General features: G+C 42.6%; 1 protein-coding gene across 1 annotated transcript in view; it reads left to right on the top strand.

The window, feature by feature from the left end:
• Positions 1-4,637: 4,637 nt before the first annotated feature.
• Positions 4,638-15,283, top strand: part of TOMM5 (translocase of outer mitochondrial membrane 5) — a 34,138-nt gene continuing 23,492 nt past the window's right edge. The window contains exon 1 of the mRNA XM_044059292.1: positions 4,638-4,876. Within this exon, the coding sequence (XP_043915227.1) occupies positions 4,756-4,876 (121 nt within the window). The 5' untranslated portion in view covers positions 4,638-4,755. The remainder of the gene's footprint in view (positions 4,877-15,283) is intronic.

Genomic DNA, 15,283 nt, shown 5'->3' with positions numbered 1-15,283 from the left:
AACATAGGTTCCCCATGTTGGTGATGACCAGGTCCAGTATGTTGTCACCTCTTGTGGGAGTGGTGACCAGCTGTTCAAGGGCGTTTGAGTTTATAAACTCAAGGAAGCATTGGGCTAGGGCGTTTGAGCTTGAGTAGTTTTCCCAGTCAATGTTTGGATAGTTGAAGTCACCCAGTAGCATGGTGTTGGGTAGAATCTTCATACTTTCTAATGTTCTCAGGAATGCTGCGTGAGGGTCCTGAGACATGGTGGGAGATCTGTAGCAAGCTATAAATTGAACAGTCAATTTACCCCCTGTCAATTGCACTTGGATGGTCTCAGATTCCGCGTGCTGTGTACTAACCTGGAGGTGTGGGTGTTCTTGATGAATATGGACACACCCCCTCCTTTTGTGTTCCGGTCCTGGTTTTGGGACCTAAAGGTATAGTAGGAGTTATAGCCTGGTAGTGCTGGGGTGCTCTCTGGAGCCTTGAACCAGGTTTCTGTCACTGCACATACATCGATTTCTTCCATACTAAGGAGAGCCTTGAGTGCGTGCATGTTGAGGTTTAGACTTCTGGCGTTGAGCAGCATTACCCCCAGTTTTTGTTTATTATTGTTGTTTATGGAGGCGGGTTTGTCTTTTGAGCCTTGCCTAATAAAGGCAGTATTGGGGCGGCAATAGTCTTGGCCAGTATTCGAAAGCCCAGGGGCGACAGGTGCAAGCCGTCTCTGGCGAAGCAACGTGGCTTGTCAAGCATGCCGTCCCAGGCTGACAAGTACTGGATCCCCTTTGAATGACACCAGTAGTTTAACCAATTGTTGAAACTGATCATTTTTTCTTCATATGCTGACATCATTTTGGGTGAGGGCAGGATGCTACTCAAGAGTCAGAGTCATACCAGCCTGGGCTACATGGTCAGAGAGCTCCTCCATGTCTCTTTTCATGTAGTCCAGGGAGGTATGTCTCAGGTCATTTACGCCATATACAATGACAGAGTCATATTTGTACTTGTGTAGTGACCTGAGTGCATGTGTTATGTGGAGGATTCTGGCACCCGACAGGCAGCTTATGGTAACCTTCTCCTTGTTCAGTCTAGTGAGTGGGACGTCTGTGTGCCTGATGATAGAATCACCGATTACTAGTGTGTTATTTAGCTTTAGGGGCTGTTTTTGCTTGGCACACTGACGTTGCGACTTATGTGTTACCTTGGGGTGGGGGTTGCTTGGGTGTATGCTTAGGAGGTCTCTGTTGTTTAGGCAGGTTCTTATTTAGAGCCTCCGAGTATGTTTTTGCGTGTTTCTGAGAGTTGTTTTCTGGTGCAGCTATGGCTGGTCTATGTGAGTCTGGTAATGTGGTGCTAGTGTTGCCCTTCTCCTTGTGACTGGTTGATCCAATCGTGGGTTGAGAGAGCTTAGCCTCCAGTTTGGCTGTGTAGCTGCATCTCTCACATATGTTTGTGTTGGTTGGGAGGAGGAGGGGGTTGTCTGTGTACATGAGGCAATTGTAACATTGCCTCAGGATGCCCAGATTCACCAGATGGACCGGAGAGCACACCTGAAGCTGTCCTTTGAACATGCCTGAATAGATGGTTGGGACTGTATTGCTGATTGGATGAGTAAAGAGCCTTATACTTCCTGAGTAAAGGGCTGAAGTGCAAGCTCTAAGCTAGTGCTAGTTTTAGTGAGTTTTAGTAAGTGCCGATCTTAAATTGCCTTATTTCTAGTGCTGGGTTGAAGTGTTTCACGTTTCAAGGGAAAAACTGAAGTGCAGACTTCGTGGAGCCTGGAATAGTTTAACCACAGCAAAACCGCGCTAAGCGGTTTTTATACCAGGGAGATCAAAAAGGATAGAAATTAGCCCAAAATGGCCAATGAGCTACAAGTTGCTGGGCTGGGACCACTCCTACAGGGACAGATAGGCTGCTCAGAGTTCCCTCTCTCACAGTGAACAAGGAGGCCACCTAACTATCCAAGTATTATATGGTCAACACAGGAACCTTTAACACAGTCCTGGATTCAACAAAGCCTGAAACCTGGACTAGACTTGTTCAGAATGGCGGGAAAACATGGATTTTTTTTTCAGAAACAACAGAAATGCAGAGCTTAAATTACTTTAAATACACAGAGGAGGCTAGCGCACTTGAGTGTGTAGCCTGCAACTGTGTTACAGGTAACTTAAATGCAAAAACGAAAAACAGTAACTTTTTTCAAGTAAAACAAGGAAATAAGTACAGTAAGCAATGCAGATATCACTAGGGATCCACAGAAGTGCTGAAAAGCCGCGTTTTAGGTGGAATTAGCATTTCACAAAAGTACCTCACGAAGAGGATCCTAGACCTTAAACACATGTCCTATATGGACAGAATATAAAAACTCCAGCTATTCTGTCTCATATCATCTACTAAGAGGCAATCTCTGATGACTTACAAAGCCATGTCTGACCCAGCTCTGTTAGAAATGCTACATCTAAAGAAATCCCAGTCCTGAGGTGACCAAAGGTCTGTTTTTCCAGGACAGTCCAAGTTTGGAAGTCTCTGTCCTGGAATCTCAAACATTGTCTTTGGGACACAGAAATGTCCCAGCTTAGACCGCTCAGCCTGAATAGTGACTTGGCTTCCCAGGGTGGCCAGTCCCCCTGCTTTCCCATCCTAAGCAGCTCAGGGGACTTTGTAATTTTTCGGGGATGCCATTGGGTATGCGGTAAGGTCGGATGCCTTCGCCCTGGCAGGAGGCATCCAGGCCCTGTCACCATCAGTCACTCCCTCAAGGACTTCCATTGTGGGGGGGGGTTCTGCTTGACCCCACTCACCCAGGCAGGAGCTCTCTAGACCCTACACCCATTTGCTGGCACTCCCATACTGACTTCTGTCATGGCCAAACCCTACAGTCCTCCCCTTCAACCTGGCCAAGAGACCTTCCCCGGCTGTGGCCTCCCCATGTCAGGGGACTCCGCCGCCTGCATGTCTCCTGCAGGCTGCCAAATTGTGCTGGATTGCTCATGAACCTGCTCAGACCCTGTCAGGGGAGCTTCCCTCCAATCCTGTCCGCTCCTCCGGAACTCCCCTCAGCTGCTGAGGGGCAGATCCACTCTCATGAAGGCTTCAGAGTCCCCCTGCTTTCCCATCCAGAGCAGCTCTGGGGACTTTGAGATTTTTTTTAAGGATGCTGTTGGTTATGGAGTGAGGTTGGATGCCTTCTGCCCAGCAGGAGCTCTCCAGGCCCCTATGCCATCCATCATGGCACTTCTTCAAGGGCTTCCATCATGGGGAGCTCTTCCTGACCCCAGGAGCTCTCCAGGTCATGGTCCATACCCACTCACCCAGACGAGAGCTGTCCTGTACCAGTCACTTTCCACCTCTCTCTCCCTTCCAGACTTCCATCGGGACTAACCCCCTCTGGGGTTCCACTTCTATCCAGGAGGGACAGCTCTTTTCCAGGTTTACATATCTCCTAACTGCTGCCAAATTATGTAGTGTCATGCGTGCTCTTGGAGCCTCTCAGGGGATCTTCCCAGCCTCATGGAACACCGCTGGGCCACAAAGCCTCAGCCAGACTTCCGTAACACTGGTTCTCCATTTTGCCTACAACTAGGGCTTTCAAACTCACAGGGGAGATGGCACTGGGTCCCCCCATCTCTGCACTTTTTGCGGCACACCTCAGTCTCTCACCCCCATGGTGCCAGGCAACAACTAATGTGCATCGCTTCAAGCCTCCTGGCATGTGGCCTCTTGCCTCCTGGGTGGTGCTATTCAGAGTGCCATCCCCACAGTCCCTGGTGAAGGACGGGAGGCCAATCTGCCTGCCCCAGTGAGCGATGACATGACTGCCCTCTCTCCACTCCCCTGGGGACTGGGAGAATGGGACTGCAGACCTGGCTTCGCAGGGCGGCCCTCAAGTGTCCCAGTTTAGGTCCTGTAACAAATGTCACCTTGCCCAATCCCTCCGCACCACACGCTCCAGAGACCTCAACCTCATTACCACAATCAACAGAATATGTTGAAAGGACAGGTTCATAACCCAGAGACAGCCCATGCTCTGGAATAGACTTCCCGTACATGTCAAGCAGTGCATCTCACTGACCCTCTTCAAGAGAAATCGAAATGGGAAATAGAAAGTTCACCCCAGGGATCACTCCAGTGGCTCTACTTGATACAGGCACTGGGAACTAACATCAGGCGGCACAATCTCAGGGCACTTCTATGGGCTAGGCTTGTAAAGGCTCCAGAGCCATTAGCCTTGTACACACCCATGACAGAGTTAAAATGCGAGTCAAAATCAGGAAAAAAGTCTAGTTACATTACTATTAAAATGAGACTTGTCATTGTCACTATTTGGCAAACGCTACCGTGTACGCCATGAGATTGGAGAAATCCTCTCCAAAGGGAAACAGTCCAGAACCCGGTTTAAAGTTCCAAAAATTACGGGTACCGTCCAGCCTCTCCTTTAGGTAATCTAAATGACCTTCCTGTCGTAGTTTGTACCAGTACAAAAAAATTCATTTTTTTCTACATACTTTCAATCATACGTCTGAATTGTCCCTAATTATGGCTCATCATTAACTTGTTTTGTCCTCAATTTTGTAAAGAAGAGCTTGAGTATTACGCTTTCGATAACGAGAGGGATGCCGTCACCAACTAAATCACGTGGACTTTACATAGTATTATCGCTGCACGGGTTAATCCAGTGCGCTTTTAGGAGAATTGTCCGTCACGACCACTATCGGTTAAAGTAAGGGAGCACTGAACGGTCTGTTGTCTGAAACGTGCTAGTGCTATGTTTCGCATTGAGGGTTTAGGCCAAAAAGTGGATCCCGAAGAGATGAAAAAGAAGATGCGACAGGATGTGTTAAAATCTGTGCGGTATTTTTTGATTTACGTCGCTCTGCTAAGAGTCAGTAAGTATCCAAGGACTCATCGAAGGCCTCCTCTTTTTTTTGTTTATTTAATGGGCTTGCGTAATGCTGCCAGGTTTTCCAACGAACTGAATGGAAACGAACGCAATGATTTTTCGGCTCTCGGTATTTTAAGGGCTTCCTCATTCTCCATAGTCGTGTAGAAATTAAGAATGAAAGTGAATGTCTGTGTGATTATAAGCCTGTTACTGTCGTAGTAATTATTGGTGAATGCCTGTCTTGCCCGTATGCCTTACTTTTTAAAAAAGTTGCTCAGCCTATGTTTGTTTTTTGAATGACCTCGGGCTAGTTACTCGTTTGGTATATTCGTCAGTGTTGGAAGTAGTATTCATTCATACATTGTTTTCCGCGTTTCAGAACGTCAAACGTAGACCCTCCTTTCATATTAAATTGCTTAATGACGTACTTCCTTGAGCTTTGCTGCTTGCCATTGGTTCCTGTTATAAAGCCCTGTCCATCGTGAGTTAGTGACTTTAACCAACCTTTTAGAGGTTATTCAGTCGAAGCGTGTTAAGGCTATTTACTGGTAATTTACTAGTGTAGTACCTCGCTGTTAGTTCTGCGCTGCCTAGGGCGTGCCCTTAGTGATTGGCAGGGGATATCAAGGAAAATTGACAGGCATGCTAATTTCCATGTCGCATCATGGATACTTTACCGGTGATTAGAAGTCCTCCGTTATACAGGATGCGTGTTTGCTTACAATCCTCCATGTCACTGAAGTAAAATTTTTCAAAAGGACACTATAGCGTCTCTAATGTCACCAATACTGACCGGTGTAGTAATTCACTGCCAACTACTACTTCTCAGAAGTATATGGGATTTACCTTAGACTCCAGTCTGAACTTTACATCCCACGCACAGATTCAGTAATAACCTAGAGTACTGTCCCACCTTAAAGCCAAATATAAAACCTTCTGTTTACGCCATGTAGAGGCTAGCAGAATAATTACTGGTAACATACTAGAATATGCTCTGCCTGTAATTACGCAATCTTCGACAGTAGCACTCCTGTTACAAACAACAGAGAGCAAGATGCTAAGATTCATTAATCTGAATAACTGTAAAAGAGCACTACTACAATACAATGCAACGTGCAAGAATAAACTGAATCTTTGTAGGGTTGCCACCTTTTCAAATGGCCAAAGTGGGACATTTTTGGTACAAACATCAGATTTTTACAGGCCGACACATACCCATGGTCAGTACAAAGGTTAGAACTTAACTTTTTTACCTAAATAAAAGCTTATTCTTGTAGCATTTTAGTTGCTTATTCTGTTTCTTAAAACTTTTAGGTATTTTAGATACAGAATAACTGTTTTATGCAACTATTACATAAAATATTGGAAATAATTTTGTTCTAAAATCTCAGGACATTTGCCATTTTTACAATTTTTTGTCAGGACACAACTGCCCAAAGAGGGACTGTCCCTCGCAAAGTGGGACAGGTGGTAACCCTAAATCTTTGTCACTGTCTGAATAAGCTGAAATGATGTTGGTCAGTAAATAAACTTAGTATCGACTTTGTCAAATGCTCAGTATCTTCTACTTGAGGGGTTGCTCAATGTCATTTATTTGTGGCTCGAACGACTGAATGCTGCCTCCGCACGGCTGGGGGCTTGTGAATATTCATGCGGATGCTGCCTCCACACGGCCATAGCTCTCAACCTTTCATCACCAAAATGAGGAACACTAGCCCTCATAATGTGGAACAAATGGGCAAAATGTGGAACACATACTAACAGCTTACTAACAACGTCCTCTAGGAAGGTCATAGGAAGATTAAAATATGCTGGTTTTACTTACAAAAAATATCATTTAATGAATTAACATGATTCATTTCTATTTACCATGGATATCAGTTAAAAAAAAATCCTAATAGAGAATGTGTCAGATCCTTTCAATGGGGAACTTCGAGGAACATTAACTTTTTTAAGACCCCAAATGGGGTACGTTCCTTGTAATGAGGTACACTTGAGAGGTATGCCCATGGCTGGACTGGTACAGAAGGTTGAACAACTGAGTGTGTGCATTTGAAGTAAAAAAAAAAAAAAAAAGTCCTTGAGTGTATTAGGCATAATTGTTTTGTTTTATAGCAGTGACACCATAGCCGTTTCACCCATAAACGAGTTATTTATATGCCGAATGGCCTTGTGTCGTATGCAAATGATGCAAGATTGATATGCAATGCAGATTGCTTCACCGTCTCCATGAGTATTCATCGAGGGGGCAGTCCTATTGCCTGTAGGGTGTTTTTTTTTTGCAGAGGTCTGCCCCCCCAAAATATTTGGGGGGCATCCCCCTGCCAAAAAAAGCACTACATACACCAACTCCGGGATCGCATTACATTCAAGAAGATTGTTATTCGTGTCTCTGCATCCTGTCGCAGTCCTAGCTCTCAACCTCTTAGCACAAAAAATTTGGACAAAGCCCCCCAAAATAGGGACAAATTTTAAATATTGCTATATGTCTATGTATATGTGTGTGTGTATATAATATATATATATATATATATATATATATATATATATATATATATATATATATGTAAATAAAATATACTGTTATAAACTTAGTTGCTAGAATGAAAGATTTGTGTTACCATGTATTTTCTGAAGGATGTGAAGTCTGAAACTCTGACTTAAATTCCATCCTTTGTTGATTTGCCACAACAATCCACAAAAACACAAATTGTATGAGGAACAGGTTCTGCAAAATCTGGACAGTTGTGATGTGTGGTCACTGTCAGCTGTGCACGGCCATCATTTACATACAACATCATGGCTTTTCGTTTTGCTACTGTTCAGTTTAGTAAGCTGACTTTTTTTTTTTATTACTACAGTTCATGTTCATAGGTTCATACTAGGCTATCTGCCCAAGGGCATTTATAAGCCTAGCCCATAGTTATTTGGCTTTCGCCACCCCTTTAGTTTGAATAAAACTATGCCTATTATTTTGCTGTGCCTCTGTCAAGCAGTGACACTGAAGTAATCCCTGGGGTATATCTGCGATCTCCCATCCATTGGTCAAGATTCCTCTTGAACAAGGCCAGTGAGGTGCTCTGCCTCACATGTACCGGGATTTTGTTCCACAGCATAGGGAGTCTCTGGGTGATGAATCTGTCCCTCCAGCACGCTCTATTAATAACCGTGTCAAGGTTTAAGTCTCCCGCCCTTGTGGTTCTGAGGGATCTAGATTTTTTGAGGTGAAGCATATTCATCAAATCAGGGTTTGACATGGCCTTATATGTCAGGCACAGGTCACCTCTGAGCAAGCGGTATGAGACTGAATAGAGCTGGAGTTCTTTCAGTCGGGCAGCATAAGACATATTTTTGATATCCTTTTGGTGAGGAACTTTTGGGGCCTTTCCAGCTGCTGCAGGTGTCTGGTCAGATACATTCCGAATGGGGCATTGTACTCAATCATAGGTCTAATGAGTGATGAGTACAGGGGGACGATGACCTCCCTTGATCTAGATGTGAATCCCTTCATGATCAGGTGGGCAATGTAGAAGGTTTTCCTAACTAATTTAGCAACATGAGTGTCAAACGAAAGGCTACTGTCAACCTGGGTCCCCAGATCCCTAATGACTTCTTCTGTGCTCAGTGGATTGCCACCTATATGGTAGCTAGGGGTAACCTTGTTTTTCCCGAAGGGTATGACTATGCATTTCTTGGCATTTAACTTTAGGCCATGGCTCTGGCACCAGTTATCTGTTTCTGTGAGGCCCTTCTGAAGGATATCTGTGTCAGATGTGTTTTCGACTATGGCGCCCAGTTAATCTGCAAACTTTGTCAGCCATAACCCTCCTGCGTTTGCTTGTACTTCAGAAAAGTAGATGCCTGTTTACAGATCCTGCTATACTGGTTATTCTTCAAAGAAATAACCATTATTCCTGGTGTAAATAGTCTTGTCTTTAATAATGATGGTGCTATGTATCCATCAGCTGGTCAGTAGAGGATTTAAAGTTACTACAAGTTGTACACATTTTCCTTTCATTTTACCTTTAAAATGTATTACCTTATAGCACGGCGTGCACTTTGCATCATTATTAAAAAGAAAACTATATAATCTGAACAACTGTTTTTTTTTTGGTATTATATAACAAGTTTGCAGGATCTGTATACCGCATGCTCAGAATGCTTATACCAGCTGAATGTTCATGTGGACGAAGATTTCAACATGCGTAGTCATAGACTTTTTCATACATGCCACCTGGTATTGGGTAGGGTTTGGGACGACTTTGCTGCTGCTCTTCTGGGTGGTTACTGTTGTAAAACAAGGTCTGTCTTGCCTCCAATTTTAGAGTGCAACTCTCACAAAGTATTTGTTTCAGGAGTAAGTAGTTGTCGGTATACATGAGACAATTGCTACATTGGACGGTGCAGCAGTAGAGTTGTTGCCTCACACCAAGAGGTTCTCCAGTTCGATTCTCGGCTGGAGTGCCTTCTGTGCAGAGTCTGCATGTCCTTCCTGCATTTGTGTGGGTTTCCTCCCAGTGCTCTGGTTTCCTCCCACGTTACAAAGACATGCATCTGGAGTGTTTCTCCCCGGGCCTCTGCTAAAAACTGGCTTCATTCCAAGTCAGACATTCCCAGTAAACAAATGTTAAATAAATAAAATAATTGCCTCAGTATGCCAGTGTCTTATCAAGCTGACCAGAGAGATGATGGGGAAACTGCCCGTCCACGATAGCCGGCATTTGCAGCATGTTTTATTAGAGAAGGGAATGGGTTAATTTGATAGGACTGTGGTTTTAGTGCCAAGATTTACAAGAGGGAACCTATACTTTGTGCTGGCTAAGGATGATCAAGAAGGCAATGCTGCTCAGTGCACAACTGAGTTCTCATAAAGCAGCAGAAAAGCTTGGAATGGTTTCACTGACAGCTGTTTAGGGAAAAACTGAGCTTCTGGGCTTTTGCATATATGCAGAGCACTGCTACTGCGCAAAGAGCAGCACTGCACAAACACAGGGCTTAAATACAAGTAAAGAGAAACAAGTTTAAAGCCAGCTGCCAATCAGGAAAGCACACATTGAGCCTTCCTCCAACAATCCCCAACTCGGACAGGTAGATAAACACACTTCTGTCACAAAGGTGCAGAAAAACGCATTGTTAATGTAGAGTAGCTGGTTTGGAGCCCAAGTCTGATAAGACTACACAAACTACAAGAGCAGCTCTACAACTAATAGATACAATGTAATGCAGTGCAATTAGCTACTTAAAGCAGCAGCAGATAGTACATTTTTTGAAACTGCTGAAGTACAGTCACTGCTAAAGTACAGTCACAGTATATAAGAAGTGTTAAAAGAAATGTGTGTGTATGTATTTATATGTGTATATGTGTGTGTGTGTGTGTATGTATGTATATATATATATATATATATATATATATAATTTTTTTTTTTTTTTTTTGTGCTTCCTTGCTCAGACCAGGTAAACTCCTACTGCCACTAGATGAATAATCCCAGTCCTCCTAATGTAGGAGCATAGTAAGAGTGCCCAGAATGAAATGCTACCACAAACAAACATAAAGATATGGATACAGCAGAATACTTTAAAAGTGTGATTATTCAATAAAAGTACTTCGGTTTGTGTAAATGAGCCACTCAATTGTACAGAATTTTTGAAACCAATAAAAATGAGAAGCTGATTGATAAGCCTGCCAGCCAGTAAAACTACATGCAGAAATCTCAAGCGTTTCCCCAACCGTAACAGACCAGGCTACCCTCCCAGTGCAGTAGATGGAAAAGCCACTGACAAGTGCTTGCTAAAATGTAAAAATACACACTACTTTAATCCAGCAGCTAACTAGATAATAAATTTAGTGCAAGTAAATCGGAACAGACAATGAGGCAAAATGCACTATTTTAATATAAGTGCAAGGAAAGGCAAATTAATTCAATATATCAACAGCAGTGTAGAAAGGCTCCATTTACAGTAGGGTGGTCAGTTTTTAAAATCACCAGGTTTAAAGGCCAAATCAACAAAGGGGAGGGTGGTTGGGGGGAAAAATACTAGTGGGAAATCACCATTTGTGCTTTAGTTTTATGCAGCCTTGAAATCTTTTTAGAAAAGACACACCCAGAAATTCACTGTGTAAATATCACACAAGACAGTATGACCAATGTGAATAAATAACCATATTCATTTTATTTAATTTCGCATTGCTATTTTAATTTAAGCAATGTTTATTATATGAATTGAAAGTGACTTAAAATTTAACATGAATTAAAAATGTCTGTTTAAGATATTCACCATGAAGTAAATCGACCTGTTTTTGAAATGCCTTGAGTACATCAACAGTTCTGAACAAAAACTAGCATACAAAAGAACTAATAATTGAAATACTAAATGTAAGATGAATTTAAATGTGACGTGTGTGCTGCTAGTGACATTTTGTGTGACTCCTTACTTCAGCTGTGACTGATGGCAATCCATGAATGCCTATTTACACATCACATGTGATGTAACCCAGGAACACCCAGAAAAGCGAGCTTCCAGGGGAGGGGGAGTTTACTGTAAGTACATTGAGCCTAATCACAACAGCCGCTTTCTCTAAGCATCACAAGTTTTAGGAGCTCTGAGCAAAATTATGGGGTGGGAAGGTTGGTATAATGGTTATGATGGGTACTTGACAATAAGACAAACTGAGAACAAAATGTTGATAAACCACAAGTGTGTGCAGTTTATGATGGGTACCTCACAGTTGCTAGGTACAGGGTTTGATTCTCACCTTTGAGGTAAAATTGAGTAGGCTTAAAATAGCTGACAAGGGCAATTAGCCTAGTACTAATATATGAACCTATGAATTGTGGAGGAAAATGTGAACAATATGTGTAGCAAATTTATGTAATTTTACTTGCATATATTATAAATTGTCAAAGGAAAAGCAACTGTGGTGGTGGTGCTGCGGTAGCATTGTCACCTCACAGTAAGATGTCCTGTTTGATTCTCAGCTAAAGCGTCTTGTGTGTGGCTATGTGCGTGAATGGGTGTACCTTCGTTGAAGGTTGTGCATCAGGGCTGGCAACTCTGCATGTAAAAATCGGCTGGCAATCATTAGCGGACCGGAGTTCCGCTGTGGCGACCCCTAACCGGGAAAAGCCGAAAGACCCAAGTGGTATACACACTAACTTTCTGAATTAATTTGAGTTGTAAAGAGATATTTTAAATGCTAACTGAGAAGTTAAATATAATTTTTTTTTTCACCTTTTCATTATTCAGAATCTATCTGCATTTACTGAAGTGTATACTTGAACCTGAAGTTTTTGGTATGGCATCAAAACAAGCTTTCAGTTTTTAACCAACACAGCTTATGATTTGGTAATTTCCTGTCTGCAGTTACAGAACTTGATGGTAACAGTACCTAGCAGTTATTACCTTAAGGTGGAAATATGCCAATACATTTCCAGTAACCACAGATGCAGTTGCATTGGAATGAAACTCCTGCAACGATGTGTTTGAGCTAGTTAGTGCCTGTTTAAGCCAAATTGTGTAAGTCATGACTACTTGTTTTCTGTCAAGAATTACCAGGTGTGTGACAAGGGCAGGACTTGAAAGGAAATCGATCAGTCCAGTAAATTACAACCATCTCAGAATGTTAAGCAGCAGCCCCTGAATATTGTATTCTGCAGCAGACATAACTAAACAGCAATCTGTGAGTATTGGGTCTTCCCTCAGCCCCCTAGGTCTGTCGAAGCCTGTCCAGTTGAAAAGTACCATGCTTTTTGAATCTGGGGCACCTTTCATTTAGGCCCTTCTTCAGAGTTGCGTGGCTGTGACACTCTGGCCTGCTGTTTCATAGTATTCATAGGACTTTAGAGGCAGTAGAGTCACTTTATTTTTATTTTACATTTGTTTACAGGGATGGTCCAACTGGGACAGTGCCCATTTTCAGTGGAGGCCCAGGGAGAAAAGCTCCAGCTTAAGCTTGCATACAAAGTCATCACATCAAGTAATAGAAATTATAGACAAAAAAAAATGAGTGTTAACACATTTATAGGATAAAAATTTAAAAAAACAATGTGTACATAGTATCAAGTAGAACAAGACTTTAAAACACTTGAATATAAACAAATATATGGTTGAACTTGTATATGTGGAATAACGTAACATTAGTTAGGGAATGAAGTAGGGAGAATAACTTGGGCAAAGTAGTGCTTAGTTGGTAATACTTCTGTGGTGAGAGTTGCAGCTAGGAAAGTAACTAATTAGAAGGGATATGTTAACAGAGTTGGTACGTACAGCCAAATTGTATAAGTAGTGCTAAGCTAATAATTAACCTGGAGTGTTCCATGTGCAAAACCAAGATGCAAAGCCAAGATTCAAATAAGTGTCTTTTGGGAGATGTTTTGAAATGATTGATTTACTTATGGATCTAATACTATGTGGAGGGATATTCCAATTTATGGCAACAATGTTAGAGTAAAAGAGAGTTGCCTGCTGTATTGGATACTTTGGTTACTTGGAGTAAGTCTTTGTTAGATGATCGAAGATTACGAATGCTAGAATAGGGTTTTAGAATATTTTTTAGGGAAGGTACGTTGTCGGGATTGTGCATTATTTTGTGAGCCACTATTAATTGTTTATAGTTCATAACACAAGACGGTTCCAACCAAGAAAGACTTCTGAGGCATTAACAGTGATGGGTTGAATATGTGGAATCTGTTGCAAATTTGGCAATCCTTATTGTAACATGATTCTAATTTACTTCTGACTTGAGGTTAGTAAGTATGGGGGATGCATATAAGAGTGAGGAGAAGAAGGTGTGTTCTAGCTATGACTATTCTTGCAGCATCTAAGAATGTTTTGTATCTGTACATTGTTCCAGTTTTCTTGTGAACCTATTTGATTGTGTTAGAAATGTGTATGTCAAATTTTAGTCTGTCAATTATGACGCCTAATAGTTTTGTTTGAGAATCGGGGGGGAAATCCTAGTATTACTGGCAGTGGTATAAAAGTTAGCTGAGAGGTTAGTAAGTTTAGATGAATGAAAGATCATAAGTTTTAGTTTTATTAGGGCTGAGAATGAGTTGCGAGTTTGCTAGCCACATTTCAATATCAGAGAGAGCTTTTTGTGTGACTGTAAGAAGTTGAGTTATTGTGGATGCTGCAAATATATGAGGGTTCTATCATCTGCATATGTGTGATAGCCTAGTACCTACCTATGAACCTATGAAATCTATCGGCCCAAGAGCCTATGCAAGCCTAGCCAACAAGGTTCCCTGGCTAACGCCACCCAAGAAAGTTATTTTCCTGTGCCACTGACGAGCAGAGAGACAGAAATGATCCCTGGGGAGTATTTCCTATTTCCCATCCACTTGTCAAGATTTTTCTTGGAGTGGTAATGAAGAACTTTGCTTGACATAGATGGGTAGCCTGTTCCAGAGTATGGGAAGTCTCTGGGATAGGAATCTATCCCTCCAGCATGTCCTGTTTATTGTGTGACAAGGTTTAGGTCCCTTGAGCGTGTAGCTCGGAGGGATTGGGATTTCTTTAGGTGTAGCATGTGTAACAGCTCTGGGTTTGACATAACTTTATATGTTAGGCAGAGATCACCTCTGAGTAGGCGATATGCTACGGAGTAAAGCTGGAGTTTTTGAGGCGGTCAGTGTAGGGCATTTGTTTGAGTCCAGTAATCCTCTTTGTGAGGTACTTCTGTGGCCTTTCCAGCTGCTGCAGATGTCTTGTGAGGTACATTCCAAAAGAGGCGTTTTACTCTATAATGGGTCTGAGTGATGAGTAGAGGGTAACGATGACATGTTTTTTTCCTGGACGAGAACCCTTTTAGATGAGGTGTGCCACGTAGAAGGACTTCCCGACTACTGTGGCGATGTGACTATCAAAGGAGAGACTACTGTCCACCTGGGTCCCAAGGTCTCTTATCACACATTCGGTGTTAAGTAGGTTGCTGCCTATGTGGTAGTTCATGGGTACTTACCAAAGGGGATGACACTGCACTTTTTGGCATTGAGCTTGAGGCCATGGCTCTGACACCAGGCATCTGTCTCATAGAGGCCCTTCTGTAGGATGTTCACATCATTTGGAGACTTGACTATGGCTCCTAGTTTGCAGTCATCTGCGAACTTCATTAGCCAGAGGCCTTCTGTGTTAGCCTGTACTTCAGATAAGTAGATACCAAACAGGAGCGGTCCCAGGACGGAACCCTGTGGTACTCCACTTGTCATTGGTTTGAGGTCAGATTTGGAGTCTGCAACGTTTACAGTGTGGGTTCTGTCAGTGAGCCAGTTGGCAACCCATCTTGTGACGTAGGGATTTATGCCTAGTTTATTGAGTTTAGCTATAATTCCAGAATGGGGGATGGTGTCAAAAGCCTTGGCGAGGTCAAGATAGGCTGTGTGAACCACTTTACCCTCGTCTACGGCTTTGG

The sequence above is a fragment of the Protopterus annectens genome, chromosome 17.part0 (assembly GCF_019279795.1).
Source record: "Protopterus annectens isolate FY-2018-M chromosome 17.part0, PAN1.0, whole genome shotgun sequence".
Classification (NCBI taxonomy): domain Eukaryota; kingdom Metazoa; phylum Chordata; order Ceratodontiformes; family Protopteridae; genus Protopterus; species Protopterus annectens.
Note: the sequence above shows the minus strand (reverse complement) of the source record. Positions and strands in the feature narration are given on the sequence as shown.